The sequence below is a fragment of the Nymphalis io genome, chromosome 5, assembly GCF_905147045.1.
Source record: "Nymphalis io chromosome 5, ilAglIoxx1.1, whole genome shotgun sequence".
In the NCBI taxonomy this organism is placed as follows: domain Eukaryota; kingdom Metazoa; phylum Arthropoda; class Insecta; order Lepidoptera; family Nymphalidae; genus Nymphalis; species Nymphalis io.
The window spans coordinates 11,404,024-11,428,307 of NC_065892.1; the positions used below are offsets into that span (position 1 = coordinate 11,404,024).

The 24,284-nt window shown below is 30.0% G+C and overlaps 2 protein-coding genes across 2 annotated transcripts in view; one reads left to right on the forward strand and one right to left on the reverse strand.

The window, feature by feature from the left end:
- Positions 1-14,055, forward strand: part of LOC126768736 (calcium uniporter protein, mitochondrial) — a 147,545-nt gene extending 133,490 nt beyond the window's left edge. Inside the window, exons 5-8 of the mRNA XM_050487011.1 lie at positions 11,160-11,321; positions 11,940-12,143; positions 12,576-12,683; positions 13,036-14,055. Of these exons, the coding sequence (XP_050342968.1) occupies positions 11,160-11,321; positions 11,940-12,143; positions 12,576-12,683; positions 13,036-13,194 (633 nt within the window). The 3' untranslated portion in view covers positions 13,195-14,055. The remainder of the gene's footprint in view (positions 1-11,159; positions 11,322-11,939; positions 12,144-12,575; positions 12,684-13,035) is intronic.
- Positions 14,056-17,494: 3,439 nt separating this feature from the next.
- Positions 17,495-21,549, reverse strand: LOC126768656 (uncharacterized). Its single transcript, XM_050486886.1, has 8 exons — positions 21,342-21,549; positions 20,348-20,485; positions 19,987-20,168; positions 19,243-19,447; positions 18,988-19,089; positions 18,698-18,882; positions 18,274-18,522; positions 17,495-17,868 (listed from the first exon to the last, which is right to left on the reverse strand). Exons 1-8 carry the CDS (start codon positions 21,473-21,475, stop codon positions 17,549-17,551), a joined length of 1,515 nt encoding a protein of 504 aa, XP_050342843.1. The 5' UTR covers positions 21,476-21,549; the 3' UTR covers positions 17,495-17,548.
- Positions 21,550-24,284: the final 2,735 nt, after the last annotated feature.

Sequence of the window (24,284 nt, forward strand, 5' to 3'; positions counted from 1 at the left end):
CTAAAACTGAAAGGCAAATCTGTATTTAAAAAATAACTACTTACTAACCATTAAAAAACCGATTAAGTGTTAATTTTACAAAACAATGAGAAGAAAATCTATGCGGCGAAATGAAATATCTATCTAACATATAAACTTTTAACTTATAAAGTAATTTACAAACCAAAAACTAATACTTAAGTATGATTATTTTCAAACAAGCTACTGAACTACCTGTTAGAAATATGTCAAAACTATAAAAAATAATAAAAATTGCCTATGATGACATCTCGATATCCTACATAAGATAATAATATCATGTTTATTAAAACAACTTCGCAAATTATGCATTATTTTGGAACAAATTTGAATACCATAAAAAAGTTAAAGGTAGGGCAACCTTAAAAGATAGACATACGCTATCGCGAACTTTTTTTAGAACTTTTTAAGAGGAACAATTCCGTCATACATGATTGTCATACGTAACTTTAACCGTTTATCCACGCAACGAAAGCTCTCAAAAGGAATAATTTTTCCCCGTTTTGCAACATTTTTTTATTAATTATCCGCTCCGATTAGTCGTAGCGTGATGTTATATAGCCTATAGCCTTCCTTGATAAAAGGGCTATCCCACACTAAAATATTTTTCATTTCGAATCATTACTTCCTAAGATTAGCGCGTTCAACCAAACAAACTCTTCAGATGGATAATATTAAGTATAGATTAAAACTGTAATTCTTATTTACCACTAAGTAAAGTAAATAAGAGATATATTAAATAAACATCGACATAAAAAAATGTTTGAACGTATATTTAAAGCAAACATTCAATAAATATTAAATATTTTCAATAACCAATCTGTTAATGTAAATAAGTCATATTTTATTGAAGTTAAGTTTATTTATTAAATGTATATACGTACGTTTGTGTATTGAGTCCGTTTCATATAGATGATAACACATTGCAGATTTCACGATAACGCATCTCATTGTTAGCTAATCTTGCTGAGAATGTACTCCACTGACCACGTGTGTGAGGGTCGAATTTGATTGTCTCTGAATTGTCTCGCGTTGATTAACCAAACGGTTAACGCTACGATGATTACGATGTGTCCGGATTGCTACTACTGTAGCCGAGTGTAACTGTAACCATCCTAATCAATGTGATGCTATATTGAAGCTAAGTGTATCGCTTTTTTATCTGTGTTTATCACAATCAATTAAAAAAATAAAGCGTTAAAGGTTTGTTTGTATAATTTTGTTATAGATAAATAGGCTAAAATATAATTTATGATATTATTATAAAAGCCCCATTATTGGGTCCCATTTTACTCTAAAAGTTATAGTTAAATTTCCAAAAATTCTTACGTTATTAAAAAAAAAAAAACCTGTGTTCCAATCTTTTCTAGACTTAGTAATTTTGTCTGTCTTTGATAGTGTCAGGACAAAATATAAGTATAGATCAGTCGTATGTGTTCCGTGCATTTATCGCGAGGGAACCAAGTGAGTTTTAATAAAACTGGGATTGCGAGTGATTCAGGTCAATGTGTACTTCTACACTGAAATATTTTTTTATCCACCAAATGATGATATCACTATTATGGTTTCAAAAACTTTTTTATTTTTTATTTTAATGATCGATTTAAAATTGTTACTTATTAAAATTCTTAATCTTTCGCGGATTATTTATTGAGCTTAATTCGATAAAAAAAATTCAATAGATTTTAATAACTGATGTATACTTTAATCGTGTGTAATTAAATGAGTAAATAATTTATATTATATTAGCGATATAATATATATATATATATATATATATATATATATATATATATATATATTACCCTGAGAACATTGCTGAATTTAAAAACTTGCTATGCTTCACCGGATTTAAACGCCCGACTTAAATAACATATTTAATTTACACCAAAAATTTCGAAGCTTAATCGAAGTTATAACCATTCAAGTTGTCAGTTTATATTTCGTATAAACTTTCTATAACGGACACGTAGGGGATATTTCTTCGAATAAATGTTCAATAAAGGAACAGGAAGTTAATAAGAAAATACGGTTATTTTTTAATGATTAAATTATAATAATGTTTTTCGTCTTTTCGGTTACGACGGCACATCTAAAGGACTAGTCCATATAATATAGGACTAGTAGAAAATATTATAGTGCACAAATGTGTGTAGAAGTAAATATGAACACTCATTTCCTTCATTCTTATAGTCCGATCTAACAAAGGCTTTATATTCTTACTAAGAGGAATCCATACATAAAATGAATTTTCTCTACGGTTATTTTTATATGCAATCCATTAAATATAAACGCATTTAAGGTTAGCTCATAACAAACTCGCAGAAAACGTCTAAATAAAAAGTAGATTCTGAAAATGCCAAATACCCCCAGATGTAATTAAAATGCATTCGAACAAAGAGAGAGCATTTCAAAGCTGTGCACGGCTATTAAGCTATTAAGCTTTAAAGTAATTTGTGACCCGATTCCATCTAAACAAGGTTGCTGAAACACATTTTTGACTTATGTGGTGAATTATAATTAAATATAATAGTTTCCTAAGGTACCTAGTAATTATTCTATATGTACGTATCATACTAGATACGTAGTAGTATGTAATCCATATGAAAATGTTAGACAAAGGAATGTATAAACTAAAAGTTAATCTCGTTCTTTGTATCTTAAGAATATATATTTATAGATAAAGAATAGCCTTTTATACCTAGAAGTTCCAGTATTTTCGTAGACGTTATTTTATTTCATTCACAGCTAGAGAAATAATATTTGAATTTAATAACACGAAAATATACGCCACGGCCAAACTTAGATCTGCATTTTGGGTTTCGTTCCTCATTTGCTTTGCTTATCATATCCGTGTTTGCTGCGTCTGTCGTGTTGCATTTTTTGAAATATGCAATTTCCAATTATTCTATTCAAACTTACATCTGATTACCACTCTTATTATTATACATTTGTTATGAGTAAGGGGATTGAATGAAACATCAAAGCATGAAGTGTGTACTCCACGGGAATAACCAGACTGTAACAAATATATAGAAGAAGAAAGATTAACGAACGAAGAATTATTAACTCCCTTGTTATCATAACTGGAAACTTTGGAAGTGTGTTGTAATTACCACTTAAGTGACGTCACAGCAACCAATTCGCAGAAGGTCTCCTACTTAAATCTTTGTTTCATTGACTCAGTGCTACATAGGATTGATTTCGACTCCTAAGGATAATATCATTGTCTTATCACAATTTCGACGTTTATTTGGAATGGAACAATTTCCAAACTCAGATTATTTTATATTTTGATAGCGTGTGTTTGACAATTAGCGAGCGGTCAGGAATCAATTCGGCTTTTGCATTGAAATCGGTTCTCTATCCATTTTTTAACATTTTAAAGCTTAAAAACAGAATATGAACTGTAACATGCAACATGAAAAATGTACAGGTACATCTAAGTGAAGGTTAATATAGTAAATGAATAAATTTGACCTTGGTGACATAACAGTCGAAGTCGACATTACAGTTTAACGAGTGAATAAAGATTTTTATAATGTTTTCATCATTTAACTATTTGACGAACGTTGTGTCTTCAATCAATCAATCAACAGCCAATCGTTGTCCACTGCTGAACATAGGCCTTTCCCAAGTCTTTGTGTCTTAAAAAGTCGAAAATTTTCCAAAGTATTGGTGTGTATGAAAAGAAACCAGGTGTTTGTCTCTTTATTAATTTTGGAATTAAATTTTATTTATATATGAAATTGCTGTTTATTATTATAGTTAAATATTATATAAAAATTAACAATACAAAATATATTTTTAATTATTGTATCTACGTTCTTCATTATAAATATGATGAAAATATTTATTATGAAAAAATAGATTCAGGAAAAAAAACGCTTTACGAATCCTCTTGCCTGATTATTTTACAAGAACTGTATTTTTTTTTTAGTTTTATTATAAAATTGCTACCCGTACCTGCGTCGTACAGTAGAATAATAATGGTATACAACGTTAAATAGCATATATATCATACAAAGTAAAAATCTAATTATTTCTGTAGCCGGTGTACTCAGAACAACTCACCAACATTTCATCACTTAAGAACACATAATGGACAAACTTACAAAATTTAGTTTTCATTTATAAAGATCTAAAGAAGGGCTTTTGACCAACAGTTGGATATTTGCAGGCTTTTACTATAGTCACGCGTTAAACTCGTATCTAGTTATATTAAAATAAATATATAGATTGAATACATGTGTTATATGTAATTAATAAAAATATATAATTCGATTTCCTTCAAAATTTGAATTGAATGTCTCTTTTTTAAAAATCGAATACATATCAGCGGCGTGTTTACAATGTCGTGTTATATATTTCGTTTCGTGTAAGGCGTATAAAATCCCACAATGAAATTCTTTTTTCTTTCATTCGAATTTGTCACAGAACAATGTCATGTGCCCCAGCTCGGAGCACTTTTGTTCGGGGTCGGGGCGATCTCATTTATCACAATCACTTATTCTGTGGAGCTTTATTTTTGACACGATATGGAAAATATATTTTAAAATAATAGTTTTTTTTTGTTATATTATAGTCTCCACTAACGTGTTGCGTGTGATTTTGTTGTTTACCTACCTATAGGTTTATAGTTTGTTTATGTGACTTACTCACTTACTCACTTTGACAAAATATATAGTAAGTGTTATAATAACACCGATTTTACGAACAAATTAGGTAAGTAGGTATTTATAATATTTGTTTATATCTTATTATTGAAACTGATTTAATTTAACGCGGGAGAAGTCGAGACGCTTGATAGATCAAAATAATAACGATTCAAAGGTAACAGATATAAAAATAACGCTCTTTATGTTTTAAACGCCTAGCTTGTAATTTAGTTTAGTTGAAATAGTTAACTTTTTACGGCGAACCTGTCAGCTTTCTGTCATATAAACGATTAAGCGTCACGCGAACATTGAACTGCTTTTTATTTTAAACTAAGCGAACGGCTGCGAAATTGAACGACTTGATTTTTTCAAATATGTTTAATAACGCTATGAAAAAGCTCATGATCATTGTTTTATCTTTTGTTTAATAAAAATAATAATATATACATTGAAAATATTTTTATATTGCATCTCATAGACTGACCTGAAAATTTGAAAAGAAGAAGAGTTATTTTTTTCACTTGGTGGTAGGACTTTATGCAAGCTTTTGTGCTTTGTCGAAGTTAATGGTGGTCCACCCATTACTTATACCGCTAAACAACATTACTTAGTATTGGTGTGTTCAAGTTTGATGGTTAGGTAACCAGTGTTATTACAAGCATAATGGTCGTAACTTCTTAGTTCCCATGGTCGGTGGCGCGTTGACGATATATGGAGTGACATAGACATTGTCAATTTAAGAAATATTAAAACCGCCAATGTCTATTAGCGTTGGTGATTACTTAGCATCGGTTGACCCATTTGCCAGTCCGCCTATCTATTATATTACAAATAAAATAAAAATATTTTTCATTATAAATACTTCAAAGTAAATTTACATCCTTTTAAAAATCTATAACATCATAAAAAACAGTTTAACAAAAATAAATTCAAGAAAATGATAACCGACTTTAACCGAGCAAATTTTCTATTGATTTAAATTTAATGTTACACAGCGAGAGCTCCAGTTAAATAGGTCAATACAATAACAAGAATCGAAGACAAAGGATTTTAGATTTTCCAGCTTAAAGGAAATATAAATGTATTTTATTTTGAAACATTGAAACATTACATTATGAATATAAATACTTATTTTATCTCATTTACTAATTTCCAATTGTGTTTAAATTAATAGGATATTTTATTAAATGACATTGTAATATGATAAACCATCATTTTAAACCATTATTATTATTTAGTTAATGGTACTTTTCTATCATAAAATTTGTTTTCAGTCAAGTTTTTACTTCCACTTTGAATGAGCGTTGAGCTTTTGCCTTGACATGGCATGGACCCAACTCGATAAAAAAAACATTGCTCGGGGATAGTTCACGCTCTAATTATTTTCCTTAATTAAGGACATTGTAAAGTCGCCTGAAGACTCTTTTTCGGATTCTGAACTTCCTTTGAAAAATCGGACACTTATAGACTCAGTTTCGCGTTTGTTTGTCACAATTTATTTTCTTCGAAACCGAAAAAAATGAGTAAAAATTTAATTCCATTACTCATACGTACGTGACCCAATCATGGACGTATAGCATTTTTCTGATTTTTAGAGGTAATTTTGCGAGAAAATTAGAAAATACGTGCATACAAATAACTTTTCCCAAGTGAACCTTAAAGGATTCTTCTTAAAATTCAATTTAATATTATATAAAATTAATCTAAATAAACAAAGTTGTAACTAATATAATGGAATACCTAACAACACTACATTATTCCGAACTTAAAATGATATTACTTATAGATATACCTTATGTAAAATAACTACTAAAAGTACGACTCAACTATATATGTAATAGTATTAAGATAATAATAATGTACCAATAAATACTGTTAATGTACACCTACTATATTCAATAATATATTTTACATATTACATATTAAAAGCATAATCATAAATAAATACACAAATTGTATATTAAACATTAGCTATCAATATGATAAATTATTAATAATAACATCCTGGGACATTTTTCGCACATGGCCATCTGATCCCAAATTAAGCTTATACAAAGCTTGTGCTATGGAAACCAGACAACTGATATACTACATATACTACTTTTCTTTTGTGAATACATACTTATATAGATAATTACACCCAGACTCAGGACAAACACACATGTTCATGCACACAAATGTCTGTCCTGGGTGGGAATCGAACCCACAACCTTCGGCGTGAAAGGCAAGTATCTACCAACTACGCCAACCAGCTCGTCAAATAATCGCATTTAAAAATATCAGATAAATCTAATGTGTCACCTCCGTTAGTTATCATTCCTTTGTATACGCATTATATTTTTTACTAGACTACCCTACTTCACATCACAATATATTCATACTTTTTTGCATTGTACTGATATTATTAGGTTTTTGTAACATTCATCGTATTACTATGTACGCCTATTCGATTTAATTTTTCTACTATTTTTTTTGTAATTTTCTCTGTAAGTGATTTAAATGAAAATCTTTTGAGAAAATAAATGTCTCTAATCGTATCTTCTGTCATGTTAAATTTAATGGCTCGTTATAAAACAATAATATAAATATATATTTAACATTAAACTGCACAGCTTAGTAAGGATCTTATGAATCATTAAACATCCGCATTCATGCTACTATTTCTTGACAGTAATACTCTATAAAACGTTATTGGCCTGACACGGGACTTAAACTCAAGACTTTAGGATCTGTAGCGTAAAGTAGCGTAGTTTCGGAGAAAATAAATAAATACAACCAACACGGCGGAAGTTTACCAAGGTAATTTCAGCAAACAGTCTCAAGATCTGACATGTAGGTAAGTCACCTTACAAATGTAAGGGTAAGAGGATCGCGTACGGTAAATATCTTCACCTGAAACTCGGCGAACTTAATGCTTGTTTGTAGGAAATAGAGATATGCTAAATTCGCACGAAATTAACATTGTAGTATATATATAACAATTGTAGTATATACATATAGATATATTTACATATACATATATTATAGCATCAGGCGATCGTATGTCATATTGGCGCCACGCCTGATATCCAATAGTTTCCTCGTCCACTTAAAATAGCTCACTCCATTGGTGCTAAGCGTTAAAGTCACCGATTAGTTTCCTTGACGGGCCTAACCCCTAACAAAGCCCTACCACCGATATGTACTAAGCTACAAATAATTATGTATCAGTGCAAATTATTAAGTATAATCTTTACCATTCATTGTATAGTTGTTCTTCGGTAATGAAAGATGTAGATTAATGACTCACACATTGCTAACGTGGCATATATCGTACATGGAACACGTACATGCAAACTATCTTAGATGACGTTTCGTACTCCCTTTCATTCAAAGCGGCTTTTTATAAACGTTTAAATCAGTAAAGTTTATTGCAAAACGTTGAAGATAAATTTAGTAGTTCATAAAACATCGTTCGGAACTACAATTACTGAAATGACATTAAGTTTTCCAACTTAATATAACTTCTTATTTGTAAGAAATTTCCGTAAGAGGTCATTTCAAACTTGGCCAGATTTACCTTAAAATAATATTTAAGTAACAGTAGCAGCCTGTTTATGACCACTGCTGGGCTAAGGCCTCCTCTCTTTCTTTGAGTAGAAGGTTTGGAGCTTATTCCACCACGCTGCTCCAATGCGGGTTGGTAGAATACACATGTGACAGAATTTCAGTGAAATTAGACACATGCAGGTTTTCTCACGATGTTTTCCTTCACCGTCAAGCACGAGATGAAAATTCAGTGGTGCTTGCCCGGGTTTGAACCCACGATCATCGGTTAAGGTTCACGCGTTATAACCACTAGGCCATCTCGGTTTTATATTTAAGTAAATCATTGCAATTAATATTTATGAAAATACGTCAACTTTTAATTTTAAAATTTTAATTATTATGTACCTACCGAATTATATAATCTTTGTATTCGTAAATTCGGTTACGAAATAATCAAATAAATCTAATTTTTCAGCAACCTGACTGAAGGTGTAGGTCCTAGCTATTGGAATTTTATTTTGAATAAATTAATTCATTGGGCACAAAGAACACTACCCAGTTTGAAATAATAAATTTACTTTTTCCATTATGGCTGAAGCAGAAAAATGCAACTCACTGCGACATTCTATTCAAGTAAAGTTGAAGCGAAATTAATATATATATATATATATTAATTTCGCTTCAACTTTACTTGAATATATATATATATATATTATAAAAGTATATAAATGAGGGAATATAAAATTTTCTTGTTGTAGGTACATTCAGTTTTTCTATGATGGTACTTGTCTAACTCTTATTTATTACTTAACTTTTTTTTATCTTCTGTGCGCTGGAAATAATTTCTTTTATTGGTTGCATGCATTTCATACCTAATATATAAGCATGGTTTTTATACCTACTTCTACTTTTATTTTGTATCTGTTTAATTTTTGTTATGAATAGTAAAATGGTATAAATTAATACTTTTTATTGCAAGCGAAGTTACCAGGCGTAACTTTATTTAATTGGCTTGTTCTGATTGCGACTGCTTCAATGGCTATTTGTCATGAGTGTTTCTAATTTCTTACATTGCCAATACGCTGTAGTATTGACAAATGGATGAAAAATACCGCTTCTAATGGCAATAAAGCCTTACCAAAGGTTAAAACTAGGTATACAGTGTTTTTTATGTGCTAAATTTGTGTTTATAATTCATTTCGTGTTCGGTGATGAAGGAATCATAGCGAAGAAAAACTTACGTGGTTTGGTTGACCAATTCCTAATAGAGAACGCATCAGATAAGCTGAGAATCTTTCTTGATATAAGAGATTGTTGCTTTACCTTTCTTCTCTGTCTAACTGTGAAAAAATTAAGAAAATAATCACAATAAGACTTGCCAAGGAAACAGTCGTGGTTATTCACCGCATACCAAAATCCATTATCTTATTGAATAATAAGTTATTGCTAGTTCTGCGGTTCTTAGAGATCAGATAGAATGTCTTGTGAATTTCCTCAACATTGCAAAACATGATGCAGAGCGGTCTTACAATGTCGTTGACAATGCAGAATTTAAAGGTATTTTATAGTTTCAAGTCGAGCTCGTATAACTTAGTTTGAAACGTTAAAACTTCACGCCAACTAGTAAAGTGCATATCAGTCTTAAGCTTAGAGCGTAGTTCGTGATTTTGTTATTTATCCCAAATTACGATTAACTAAAGTTAACATTTTCTTAACTATATTATAAAAGTTATTTATAGATTTCGATAAAACAGTTTGATAGTTGTGATGTATGTACGCACACATGTATGTATATATATTACGTATACATTTTAATTTATTTTATTTGTAATTTATATTTAAGACTATTAATGCCAAAGTAGTCTAAAAGCACAGAATATATATGTATGTATATATATGAATATATATGTACTTGGAAAAGAGGTTGGGATAAGCTTGACTGTTATCACACCTGATGGAAAGTGATGATACAGTCTAAGATGGAGTGCGCTTGCCTAGAAGATGCCTATTCACTAGACTTGAAGATACCCATATTGTAGGTGGTGGGAAAAACGGAGGTCGGGAGGGTATTCTAATACTATATACTGTTTATCCTTCACACATGAAAATTCAATGTTATTATACACTAATCTTTTTTCAAACAACATCATCAAAAATGTGTTTAGGGAAATATATAAGCAATCATAATAATTTGTGTTTGATATTATATTATTCCTCGTACCATTTTATTAATGAATATTCTTTTCAAGAAATCTATCTGTCTATTTAGAAAACTTACAAATATAACAAATTTATTACATATTAAATTTTGCATAAATAAATAAATACGTCTATTATTTCCTAACATGTTATAAGGATATTATGATAATCCTTAGTATAGGACAATAAAGCACAGTGAACATTAATGACTTAGTTTATTGGCCCTTTGAAGCGGAGAACTCGTCAAACTTTCTTTTGAAAGATTTTAATGAGGATGCTGAAAATAAAACTCCTAAAATAAGCCAAAAAAGACCCCAAGCTACCTCCCTCGGTACCCTAGATAAAAACGCCAAATATACGAATTAATTAGCAGACTTTATACAAAAGCACAATAATTTATTTTACCTACGTACTAACTGAATGGAAGTTATTTGTCTCTAACTAATCTGGCGTCCAGCCAACACGTACATTTTCTGTTCGAGCTGCTAACGTATTGATGCAGACATTAAAATATTGTATTGTCTTAGATGTGACCAACTGAATAATGACTTCGATCGACCCAATTAACACAATAAAACAAATAAGGTTTCATTTCAGCGTTTTAATAAATAAAATTAAAATAGCGATTTTTTGTTCAAAGTTACATTACACATTACTAAATAATATTATATATTTTCTGAGTTCATTTAAAAATGTCAGTTAGAGGTGTGCCTTTGTCATTTCTACTATATAATTATTCATATTTAATTGTTACAGGAGCGCCTAAGTACTGAAGAGATCACCAGATTGAGCGACGTACGTAACCTCGTCAATCAATTGTATGAAGCGCTGAATGTGCGTGAACACCAGATTCGTAAGGAAAGAGAACTCAGATCGCAGCTCGAAAAATTATCTGCTGAACTACAGCCGCTTGAAGAGGTAAAATGACTAAGGGCTATTCGTTTTTTTGTTGTATGTATATAAGTTTCGCCATAGTAAATAACTAATGGTAAGAATTAACCATATTTGGGCTACGACATATCTATACAATGTTATATATGCGAAATATATAAAATGGTTTCTCGGTGATATTAAATTTAATCCATGTCGGAGTTTTGAACTATATACAACAAACGCAACCACCAAATATTCAATATGATGCAAAATATTGAATTGAATATGCTCTGAGTTGTTTTATTAGTATTCGTAGTTTGGGAACAACAAAAGTACCTGTGAATGCATTTGTAGCTGGAGGGTTGTTTCGTTGGCAGCGTGGAGTGCATTATCATATAGATTAGACTCAGCAGCTTGGCGGACATAACCGTAAATTTCCTCAATTAAAATGTCTTAATTTGTGAATGGTATTTGCTCTTACAACAGTTATAAATCTGCAACTTAATCTTAGAGTGCTGTAATTTTCTTATACTTATATATAGTATTAACGTTGCATTGTTTGATTTATTATTGTTCATAAATTATTCCACTAAATAAAGATAGTTAATTAAAGTAATTACTGATTAGTAATAAATATACTAATTATATCATATATTTTTTCAGAAACGTATGTCTCTTGAAATGGAGACAACTCGTCGGACATCTGCTTTGACCTGGGTGGGTCTTGGTTTAATGGGCGTGCAATTTGGAGTTTTGGCGAGGCTTACCTGGTGGGAGTACTCTTGGGACATAATGGAACCTGTCACGTACTTCGTAACGTATGGCACCGCTATGGCTGCATATGCGTACTTTGTGCTTACTAAACAGGTATACAATTTCAGAAAATTTAGAAAGTTTTTTTACTAAATATTAATTTAGTCAAATATGGTTAAAAAAAAATAGTAGATCCGAAATGGCTCAGTGATTAGAAAGCGTGGATCTTAAACAATGATCGTGGGTTAAAACCCGGGCGATTACCTCTAAATTTTCATGTACTTAATTTGTTTTTATAATTCATCTCGTGCTTGACGGTGAAGGAAAACATCTATATCGTGAGGAAATTTGCATGTGCATAATTTAACTGAAATTCTGCCTAATGTGTATACCACCAACGTGCATTGGAGCAGCGTGATTGAATAAGCTCCAAAACTTTTCCTCAAAAAGAAGAGGAGGCCTTAGCCCAGCAGTGGGACATTCACAGGCTGTTACTGGTAATGGATGCTTAAAAATAAATGGCGTAATATCGGTAACTTTTTACAGGAATACATTTTGCCGGATGTAAAAGATAGACAGCACCTTATTACTTTGCACAAGAAGGCGAAAAAGATCGGACTTGATATTGGCCAGTATAACAATTTGAAGGATGAGGTAAGAGACTCTTTTGAAACTGATTACGTCAACCTTTAGTAAAAAAAGCTTAACGCTTAATTTAAGTTGATGTTTTTGTTTTGTGAAAAGTATTTCACTATAGTGTGTGTAACAATTTTATATTAGTTGTTATTTATAAGTTTTCTTGGAATGATTTTCATTATTTAAAAATATAAATCTTAACTTAAAATTTTGGATAATAATTTCGTGCATATATTTTTTTAAATAAATGTCTACTGATGCTCTAGACAACTACCATCATCATGGGATCTGGTACATGCCAATTTGTTGTTTACATAATACTAAGACATATTTCAATACATTTTCATATAAGAATAATTTCATATTTCAGATGGATAAGCTACAAAAGGACCTGGCGCGTCTCCGTGATCCCTTGCATATCCACTTGCCTCCATCAAACACATACAAGATCGAAGACATTAAACGATCACCTTTGACCAAAATAAAGGACATGCTAGAGGAGACGACCAAGAAGATGAAAATTACGTAATACATGTTGTTTTAATTGTTGTATGACCTTTTAGATAGAGCTTGTTGATTCTATTTTGACCGGTGCATTTTAAGTTCGAACGTTGAACTATATAGTACTTGGATTAGCACAGAACTCTGAACTATGTCGTTCCTATTAAGACTGGCTTTTGTAACATTTAATTAAATATAATTTACAAATTTATAACACACGCCTCAACTTTGCATGGATATTATGAAATACCTTTTATATAATAATTTCAAAATATAACTGAAAGTGTTAAGAGATGTGTCATCGTCGTTTTAAATAGTCAGTATTGTTTTATTTTTTAAATATATATTTTTAAACGGAAATAATAATCGTTATAAGTTTACAAAGCGGGAAATATTAACAATAAAAGTAAGTCCTAACAGCCGAATATCTAGTCACTTAGCATAAATATACGCAATTCTTAGTTCAATCCAAATAACATCTGAGAATATTTTACTGATCCTGACTTTGAAGTAACAGAACTGTTTTAGTCTCTACTAAATCGGAGTCCAGTGCTAATCCTGTGTAAATAGAAAGTAATAGAATGTTATTTACATAAAATGAAGAACTAGCACAATTTGAAAAAAACATCAAATATCAAGACTTAACAATTTATAGTACATATAGTTCAATAGGAGAGATATTTAAGGTACCTTTTGCTGTAATTGTTATGAAAGTCTTTAGGAGGTAATGTTATAACTAATAACGGTTTATCCTTAAATTGTTTGCAATTCAAATATTTATTTATGTTAGTAAATTTGACGTTCAAGCAGATTTAGATCTTATTTTAAATATCTTTTTGAAACACAATTCAATCGTTTAACTTATTCACCATATATATTAAGAAAGGTTTGTTTTATCCTATCTGTATTATTCTAAATTTAGTATCTTATTGTTGCATCTTTCTATTTTCAAAATTACGTAAAATGTAGTATTTTTTAGACAAATTGAAAAGTGACAAATTAAAAAAAATATATGAAAATAATTCGCTTGATTTTGCCTTTGTAAAAAATGTTGTTAATGTTTGTCAGTTTTTACCTGTCATATTAATGGAGCAATGTGTATGTATGACAGATTAAAAAATTTATCATTTAATTTTATGCTACTAAAAACGAAAAAAAAAAAGAAAACGGTATCTTTAGATAAATTTACTTAGAATAAATTATATTATTTGTTAGTATTTTAATCGTGCTCAGAATTATTGTTTCCTATAAATTTTAAGACATATTAAACTTTTTAGTAAAATAACAGATAAAAAAATATAAGTCTGTGCCAATATGACGTTGACAAAAGTAGATTTAAGACATTTTGCCGCTTTGCAACATAAAAAAATACAAATTATTTCTCTTGTTATAAAAATATTTTAAACGAAGACATATAAATTATAAACTTTAATAATAATTTATTTAATTACAAATTAGAAATTTATTTAATTCTTTACTATTCTTTCATCGACATATTTCCTAGTAGTAATTCTAGTCTATATAGAAAACATCCTTGTGTTCCTTTTAGCTTGCCCTGAAATTTTATTAAAAAAATTTTTTAGTGTGACGACTAACCGATAAAAAGATTTGAAGTAATCAAACATAAATCAATTTTTTTAATGTTATTTAATTAAATGCACAAATAAAATTAATGTGCTTTTTCTCGAATTTCATATTATTGCTTTAATTATATAGTTTATATAAGTTAATTAAATATATATATATGTGTAATGTCAAGAGTTGATTTGTCTTTAATTAAATGAATTATATAAATATATTTTTATATTTTGTTACTAACATGTCTAAATAACTAACACAATTTTATTTAGAAATTTAATAAAAACATTTAAAAAAATGAATGAAGCTGAATAATTCGACCAACAAATAAGATTTTTAAATCTGTATGGAAAAAATCAGATTTAAAGAATTAAAAAAAAATCTTCAAAAAGAAAAATGCTAATTAAGCTTAATGTTAATAAATCATAAAATATTTACGCTTGGTAACGTAGATTTAAATAAATAAATGAGCCGTAAGAATAATGAGGGCTGTGAAATAAATGTGAAAAACCCAATACAGTCTGTATAAAAAAACGACCGTCTATGGTTAAAACAATAAAAAAAATCATTGTTTCTGCTTTAACAAAAAAATAATTTAAAAAATAAATTATCGAACTAACCATGAAGTTCATTCTTAAACTTCTGTAGAAAGGACTTTAATTTGGATAAATATTGCACTGTCCAATTCTTCATATATTGTCTATATGTATAAATATACTCTTAAGGTAAATTTTCTTAATATTGTTATGTAATAACTACTATTGTATCTACACTCTAAATTAAGTTTAATGGCCTTGAAAATACGGTCTAGTATAATATTTTGTATATATCCTTCATAAATATAGTTATAAGCACGCACACTTTGTTATTAAAATGTTGGTTATCTTGCAGTATTTGATTATAACCTTTAATAAATTTGTATGGTAATGTGTTATATGTAAGGTGGTTTCTATATATATTTGTATTTTGGTAATAGTTTAATATTGTATTGCTTATAATTAGAAGATTGTATTATAATTAGAAGAACAAACTATGTGTACACTGAATATAAAAAAAAATTTAATACTTTAAAAGTAGATTCTGTTGTCTGTTTATTCGCAGTAATTAATTTAATTTAAAAAATACAAATATGTCTAACATAGTTTGAGTTAAGAAACACGTGCTTACGTAATGTAGAGGGTAATGTTCCGGAGTTAAAAGGGTTAAAACATTTTATATCATGATTAATATATTAAGTATTGCGAGATAATCGACATGACGCTTCTCTTGTGATTTGCGAATTTGCCTTCTAGAATCTTCTCAAATGTTTTTTCTATTAATATAAAAAATTATATACTTAGCTATTAAGTCGGAGCAAAGCTTCTGTTCACGCGAATTTGTTATTTACTGTAGGTTGAAATAATGATCATTTTTATAAATATTTTTTTCAGATTTGTGTAATTATATATATTTTTGAGATATCGATGTTAGGTGATTGTTTGTATTCTAAAACGAGCCGTCTTAAAATAATCTATTTATTTATATAATTTATTGCTACAAAATCAAATATTTATTATCTGTGTTTATACATTAAGATTAATTTGTTTAGGAGTTCTGAAGATATGAATGTAATATTATTTTTATTTTTAGTAGAATATGTAGTATATCAGTTATCTGGTTTCCATAGCACAAGCTCTGCTTAATTTGGGATCAGATGGCCGTGTGTGAATAATGTTTCAGGATATTATAATTATTAGATATTTTTTTTCTAAATTGTGTTCTCTTGTGTGTTTCTAAATTGTATTTCAATATTGATCGTATATCGCTTTAAATTGTTATATTCTCGTTTAAGAAGCTTCCAAGATCGAAAATGTTTAGCTACGCGTTGTTTTTCTGAAATAAAAAACTGCCAACGTTCTTCTATATTTATACCCCCTAACGATATATATGTTTCAATATACGCACAACGCTGTGAAGCAGCTTAATTCAGTAACGAGAATGTAACACTGCATTAAAGTGACTTGGTTAAGTAAATAATAAAATATATTCAATCACATAGCCGCTAGACACTGTTCGTTCGATCTCGCATGTAGTTAGGTATTTAATTACATAATATGTATTTAGACGTAATAGATTAACCACGTACTAACTTTCTTCTTTATTCATTAATAAAATTGCCAAACTAACCTTCCAATTAATGCATTTTTGTTAACTATGTTATAACTTTTGATATGTCTCAATTGATATAAATATATTTAATGTCAGCTTATTAAAGGAGCTTGTTTACAATTATAATATGTGTTTAAAAATTGTGTAATGTAATTTTTTTTAATCATATTTTTTACAAATAAAACAAGACCACGTATTTAAACATAACATTATTCTTCCTTTTTTTCGCATTATTTTAACATTGCACGTGACAATCTTCAAATATATTCAATGGATAATCCTGATTGCGCGTTATATTTAGTGGCTATAGTCAGAAGCTGTCATAATTATATTTTTATAATTGAGACCCGAGTTATAAATCGTTGTTCGTGAAGTGACATACGGGAGAACAAAGTGAAAACGTTACGCACGATAGGTATATAATAACAGCCAGACTCCTTGTAATAGTTACTATTTTGCATTTTGTTAAATTTACAGTCGTGTTCGAATAAATTTTTAAAAAATACAACATGTTTTTTTATTAAATTAAACGCAATGGAATGTATAATATATTTATTCACTGAATAATTTAGAAGTTTAATTTTATGTATAACAATTTTTTAAATGTAATACGTTGTAAAAATTTTAATTGAAGTGATTTTTTTTTTATTTAAAAATTATGTTTTATCATTTTCCAAAGCTTCAGAAGGTGAAATTGGTTTCGAACCAAATGGGTATAAGTCAATACTTTGCACATGAGCCCTGACTGACACGCCGGGTGGTATGCTAAAGTAATCCTCCCCTATATTTTTAATAATTGTGGTGCCAGGTTTTGTGTGATGTATATTAAATCCTATCGCATATTCAGGCTTACTGTTATCGTCATCGTCAACTTCGAAATCATCGTGTATACTATTCGTTCCTTGGGTAGGTTTAAGTGGTACGTAAGGTTTCTTCGTCGGCCTATAAGGTTTGCTGGTAGGACGCCATGGTTTGCCTGCAAGTTGTAATTATTACTAAGTTCTTTGTGCGCTCCATCACTGTGCTTTGGTGCCGAAAGGTGTTGGTGTAATAAAAACCAGTTTGATAGTGTACAATATTTATTGCGAACAAGCAATTTCTTATAAGTCATTCCAAATTAGTGCTCTCTCCAACCGTTCTGTGCAATTCGATTGAATATTGTGATCTTGTTTATTTTTAAATAAATGGCACATTATTTTTAAAAACGTAAATTCATCAATCGTCCTCTCAGAGAAAAAGAACGTAGACGTACGTTAAACAGAAGCAATAAACAATCTTCATCAGCCACGTGTTCCGTGCAAAAATTGATGAAAAATGAATTTTCGGGTGTCAACAAGATCACTAACGTCAATCACTTGCCATCATCCGTGCTATGCATCACCTGGTCCAGGAGTTGGCTTGGGGCCAGCAAAACTAGAAGCGTCCTCGTCAACGTAGCCCAATTCGGGCAAGTCCTCACTTCCAGAATCCTGCACATAAGGCGGTGCTTGACCATAGCTCTCTCCACCAGAATCCTCTTCAGAATTTCCAATAACGGGAGCGGAGGTCACTGGCTTGCTGGGCCTTTCTTTTTCGGGTGTAGGAAATGGAGGTGGTTTGACGTGCCCTGATGCAGCTGTACCATCTGGACCTAAAGTAAATTGCGAATCTCAATAGATTAGAAACAAGGTCATTTTAATATTTAAAATGTCTGGTATCATTTACAGTACTATATTAAAACATCTTTTAACGCTACTTATTTAGCAAACGAAGATCTCTTTCGCTGTAAATTAAAATCAATATGGCCACCTTTTTGAATACCTTACCTTTGAATACGTCATCACTGCTTTCGTCATTTGAAGTGTAGGGTGTTGACCCAGAACTGCCGCCTGCGTTGAATGCTGGATCATATGCGCTTGGAAGGGTGGGGAAATAAGAGGGGATGAAGGGGTCATTGCTATTCTTCACGATGCGATATCCAATTCCTGGTCCAGCTATATAGTGTACCGTTCTGTTAAACAAGCAAAATAGATTTAAATTATTCCTTGAGTACACCTACATCTACTAGTTGTAAGAAGTAAAATATTTTTCTAATTTATCATGGTTATCTCTATACCTTTGAACACCTTTATCGTCCAAAAACGTGTAAGATCCCCTGACGTTACCGTGCGAGTCACTGCTCTCCGTTCTTCTTTGGTCAGGCCCCGCAGATATAAATCTATAACACAATAATACTATAGAATCATAGATAAAAATAATAAAAGATTGATTTGATATTCTCTTCTTTTGTTTGTAATCAGTGCTACAATCTTATTGAGAATTGGTTTCAAGAAGTCGTGCATCTTATAGATTTTTGTTTAACCACTTATACCTGTAAGAACCATCCAATCCTCTTTGCACAGCAGTTCGACCTCTCGAAGTGCTCTCCCCTCTTACTAGTGGTGCGCGATGAAACGGTGATCCGATGAGATTAGGAGCGTCAGGATGAGCTGATGATACATGGAAACCTGTGTCCTTTCCAGCGATGTAGGAGACGTCGTGTCGCTCACCAATGTCGTCCACGAAAGAATAGTGTCCTGTGGAGAATAGAGAAGAAAGAATAGAGAGAAGATTTTGTTTTTATAAACGTTTATTTTTTATTATTAACTTCACTTCATAGAACTCTATTTTAATTGCATTACAAAGAACTGATTGACCCAAACTTTGCGCACAATTTTGCTGCTTGCAGCAAAACAATACAATATACGTGCATGTTGATTGAAATAAACTTATTTAAAAAAAAAAAACTGTATTTCTTTAAGAATCTGAAGATAGAAAAAACGTCTACACTACTCTCTACTTACTATAATTATATGAACGCTTATATTTAATAAAAGATGCAAGTAAATCTATTTCCGAAACGACTACTTATAATTTGATCTTATAAAATGTTTTATCGTAGTTCTCTTAAGCAACATGTAGAAAACTAAACATAACAGGGGAACACGTAACAAAATATGGTTCGTCACGCCAAAACTATCTTATCTCTTAATATAGTTTAATTTTATCACGAGAACGGGAGAATAAAAATGATTTTACCGATTAATGTACACATAGTGTGATACAAGCATATTACCTTTAACATCACCCCGACTGTCAGCGTTTTCATTTTTAGAGTAGGTCCGTGTGTCTACTTTGAAAGAGTAGCTTGGGTCTTCGTTAGGGTCGAAGTAGGGATCATCTTTATTACCAATAGGTCCTCGCGGTCGCTGGTCTAGATCAATTTTTCGATGTACATTTGGACCTTTCGCTCGAAATCTAAAGAATATTTCGGAAATTTAATTCGAATGAGGTTATTACTTTGTAATGAATAATCAGATATATGCTATTTATAAAATCTCAGAATAAACAAATTATTAGACTGTTTATTTTTAGTTACATGTACTTATACTATATATTTTTATTATAACTACATTTTTAAAATAATTTCAACTTACCCTCGCGGTCCAGCAGTGTATATAGTTTCTTTAACTTCGTCAGTTCCAGGTTCCCTCGCTCCAAATCTCCCTCCTACCACCTTATTTGCATTTCCACGGGCTAAGTGGTAACTGCCTCCACGGTCTTTATTTACATATCTAAATAAGTAGAACGTTAAAATTATTTATAAGATTTTAAGAAAACCGATGTCATCTCTTAAAAAAGATGAAAAAACGGCTAAGCACCTAATAACCTATATCTAACTTAACGGTTACATAAATATTTACTATACTATATAATATTAATTTTAATATTATTCAAATTAGAAAAATATAAAATAAAGTAAAAATAACAGTTACATAATTAATATTTTCCCAATATTATTTAAAATTTAGGAAATATAAATATATATTTTCTAATTGCATGTATTTAAATTCATATAAAATAAGTTGCAGTTTGAAAAAAATGTTAAAAATTTAAAGATAGATAAGAAATTAAGAAAATTTCAATTCCAAACAAAAGATTATCAACGCACAGAAAATACCTAACAATTATTATAAATATTAAGCGTTAAATATTAATTAAGCGATAAGATCAAGTTCTTCGCAGGTTTTTATACATTACTATTACGTTTTTTTGAAATAACAATGACTTCGAGATATGATCTGACTTATTATATACTAATTATAGTTTAAAAGACGTGAAATAACTTCAAAGAATATGCAATTAACTAACTTGATAATGTTAAAAATGTATAAATTACTGTTTTACAGAAAACGGTCAAAAGTTGAACTAAATATTAATGATATTTTTACCGATTTATATTTCATTTAACATACTAAACTATTTGTAAGTCACAATATTTATTTGTCATTATTTTATTTTCACGTAAAAATAATCAAGACCTAAAAAGAAAAAATGATCGAACAAGTCTTTCGATATCGGTTACAACAAATTCTTAGTCGCGTTTATTACGTCTTAGTAAATACTATCTGGTATAGGAATAAGAATTACCCAAAGTCAAATGATCCATCCGTGTTAACGTTATTGAAATCACCATCGCTTGCTCTAGACTTGCTCGGAATAACTTGAGTCCGTACTATCGAGCACACACACAGAACGCAAACACTATACAATGTCCAGGACATTTTGGCACAATATTCTCATCACCTCACTGTGTTCAAGTCTACACGCTTAGGGTTTGACTATGGAGATAAAAAACAAACCCGCCTTATATATGGCGCTAAAATTGAGCGTTCAACGAAGTTATACCGCGCGAAAAGAACCGGACATCATTGTTATTAATACAAGGTACGCGAACCAGTGGCGGCGATTTTAATTTTTTATGGAAGCTATAAATTGCTTTTAATTAAAGAATTTTGATGTAGGGACTTTGTTTTAAAATTATCTTAGCTATTGAATAAAAATTTTCAAGTTATAGAAGAATTTCCTTATTTTTTCCTCCTAATAGATTGGAAGTGGTAAGAGGACAGGTACAAATTATAATCGTAGCTCAACGTATCGAAATTTTTAGCTACTAATTTTTGTTACGACAACTGGAAGCTTTTAAGCATTGCATGTATTTTATTTTAAGTAAAGTCAGTAAACTAAAATTTAACCAATTTAAGAATTTGAGTAACTATTATTGTAGGAGTCAGAAAACGATGAGTTTGTTTTTTGAGCCGGTTGGCGTGGTTCGTAGATACTTTTCATTCACGCCGAAGGTTGTGGGTTCGATTCACACCCAGGACAGACATTTGTGTGCATGAACATGTCTGTTTGTCTTGAGTCTGGGTGTAATTATCTATATAAGTATGTATTTACAAAAGAAAAGTAGTATATGAAGTATATCAGTTGTCTGATTTCCATAGTACAAGCTCTGCTTAATTTAGAATCAGATGGTCGTGTGTGAATAATGTCCCAGGATATTATTATTATTATTTTTTAAAAATAGTATCAGTACAGTGTATCTTTGTGTGTGTGCAAGCATAAACACTTAGAGATGCAGTGGCAAAAGATGCGACGGCCGCTACATCCTCCGGTCCGCCTCTACCAGGAACAAGTGTTGTGAACTTACAATTATGTATAGTTTTATTAACAAATAAATATATATTTCTTAAAATATACTCATCGTATATACAGCTACATACTCTATAGAACAAATTCCAATAAACTTCCAAACTAAAACTTACAAGTTAATGTGATAAATTTCAAATATTTAAAAATCATTACTAGAGTTTCATTTAATTAATTAATACATGTCCAATTTAAATACTATAGTATTCTTATACATGAAATCATAGAATTATTTACGTTAACGACCGTAATAAGTAGTATTTAGAAATCGATAATTATAAATTAAAAATCCAAATCAATGTATTATAATATATCTTTATTTGTATAAAAAATACACAATAATGATTGTTATCTTAACTAATTTCTTAAGTATATTTTAAAGAATTTAAATATTTTTCTAAGAGATCTCGGCTATAATCGTACTTGCTATCGGATTCACTAATATCCGCGTCCGGCGTTTGTTCCACTTCCTGGTGTGAGCCTTGGGGATGTTTCACAACGTCGTAATAAATATCTAATTGTGATGAGATTTTCAGAAATAAGTATCCAATGTATTACGTCGTTAATGTCTCTTTTGTATTAATTGGAGTATATAATAATGTTTTTTTATAACTATTTATGTATTTGGATTAGTAAAAAGAAGCGATGCAAACGTAATTTCTAACACCCAGAAAATGTAAGTTAGTATTTAATAGAAAGCATTATTGTCATCGAGACTATGATTTTTGAATAATTATGTTTTAGTTTTGATATTTTTATATTTAATTAAAACTTTTGTCTCTTTTATTCCGATCATTATATTGATAAAAGTTTCATGCGAAATAAGTAATAAGATTCATAATTTTATTTCGTAACGATTATCATTATTGATACTAATATTAATAATCGAAAATAAACCTTCATCATATAAGCTGTCAGTAATAAAATGAAGCGGAATGAAACCGCCTTAGAATACAATAATGGAAACAGTGTTACCAATGCCCGTTCCGGTGTGATAATCGCGGATTATACCGAATTGTACTCACTCAGTGAAACACCTCTCAAACTTGACCCCTGGTATCAATCTCATGTGAATTGTTTTCATCTATCAACGGTCCAAGTTACATTGGCGAGTAATATTTGCATATGTCCTTCCATTTGACTATTGTTTTGTAACGATATATTAGTTTGAAGATATGCCGATAGGATGTACTTTTCAAAGATAATTACGTCATAGAGGTGTTACCGTGACGAATTTAAAGGGCTAATTAGTTAATGATTATAATTATTTTAGAAAAGGAATATATCCTAAAATGAAAAATTAAATGTTGTAAAATCTAATTGAAAAGTAGATTCAACTTCAATAGTTGATATCTATTATAGAAAATTAAAACAAAATTTGTTTGTAATCTAAATTTAAAATATAGATGTAATACGGCTTAAATATAACAATTTTATTTATCTCTTTAGTAGTATGAGTCTTGAGTAAGTATCTCTTTAAAAACTTACAAATCTTAACATACCTTTTACAGCGTTAATTTCGATACATTATACGTATGTTATGTACTTAATGTATATACATCGTTTTAATATTTAACGGAGCAATTAAATTGTCAAAAATATTTTTAATTGGTTGGTGTTACAACGCTACAAATTGCTACTTGCGTCACGACTACAAAAATATTTTTTTTCCTTTTTTGTTACAAACAATTAAACAAGTACAACTAATAATAATATTAATTATTCATGATTCACGAAATTTAACATTAATTGAGGTATTATCGAGTAATGTTAATAAATAATATGACCCATTCGGTTTCTGCTTAAAGTATGAGTCTAAGTACTTGGTTATTAGTAAATCGTGTAGGGAGAAGGACTGAGGTCGGAGGGCTCACAATGGAG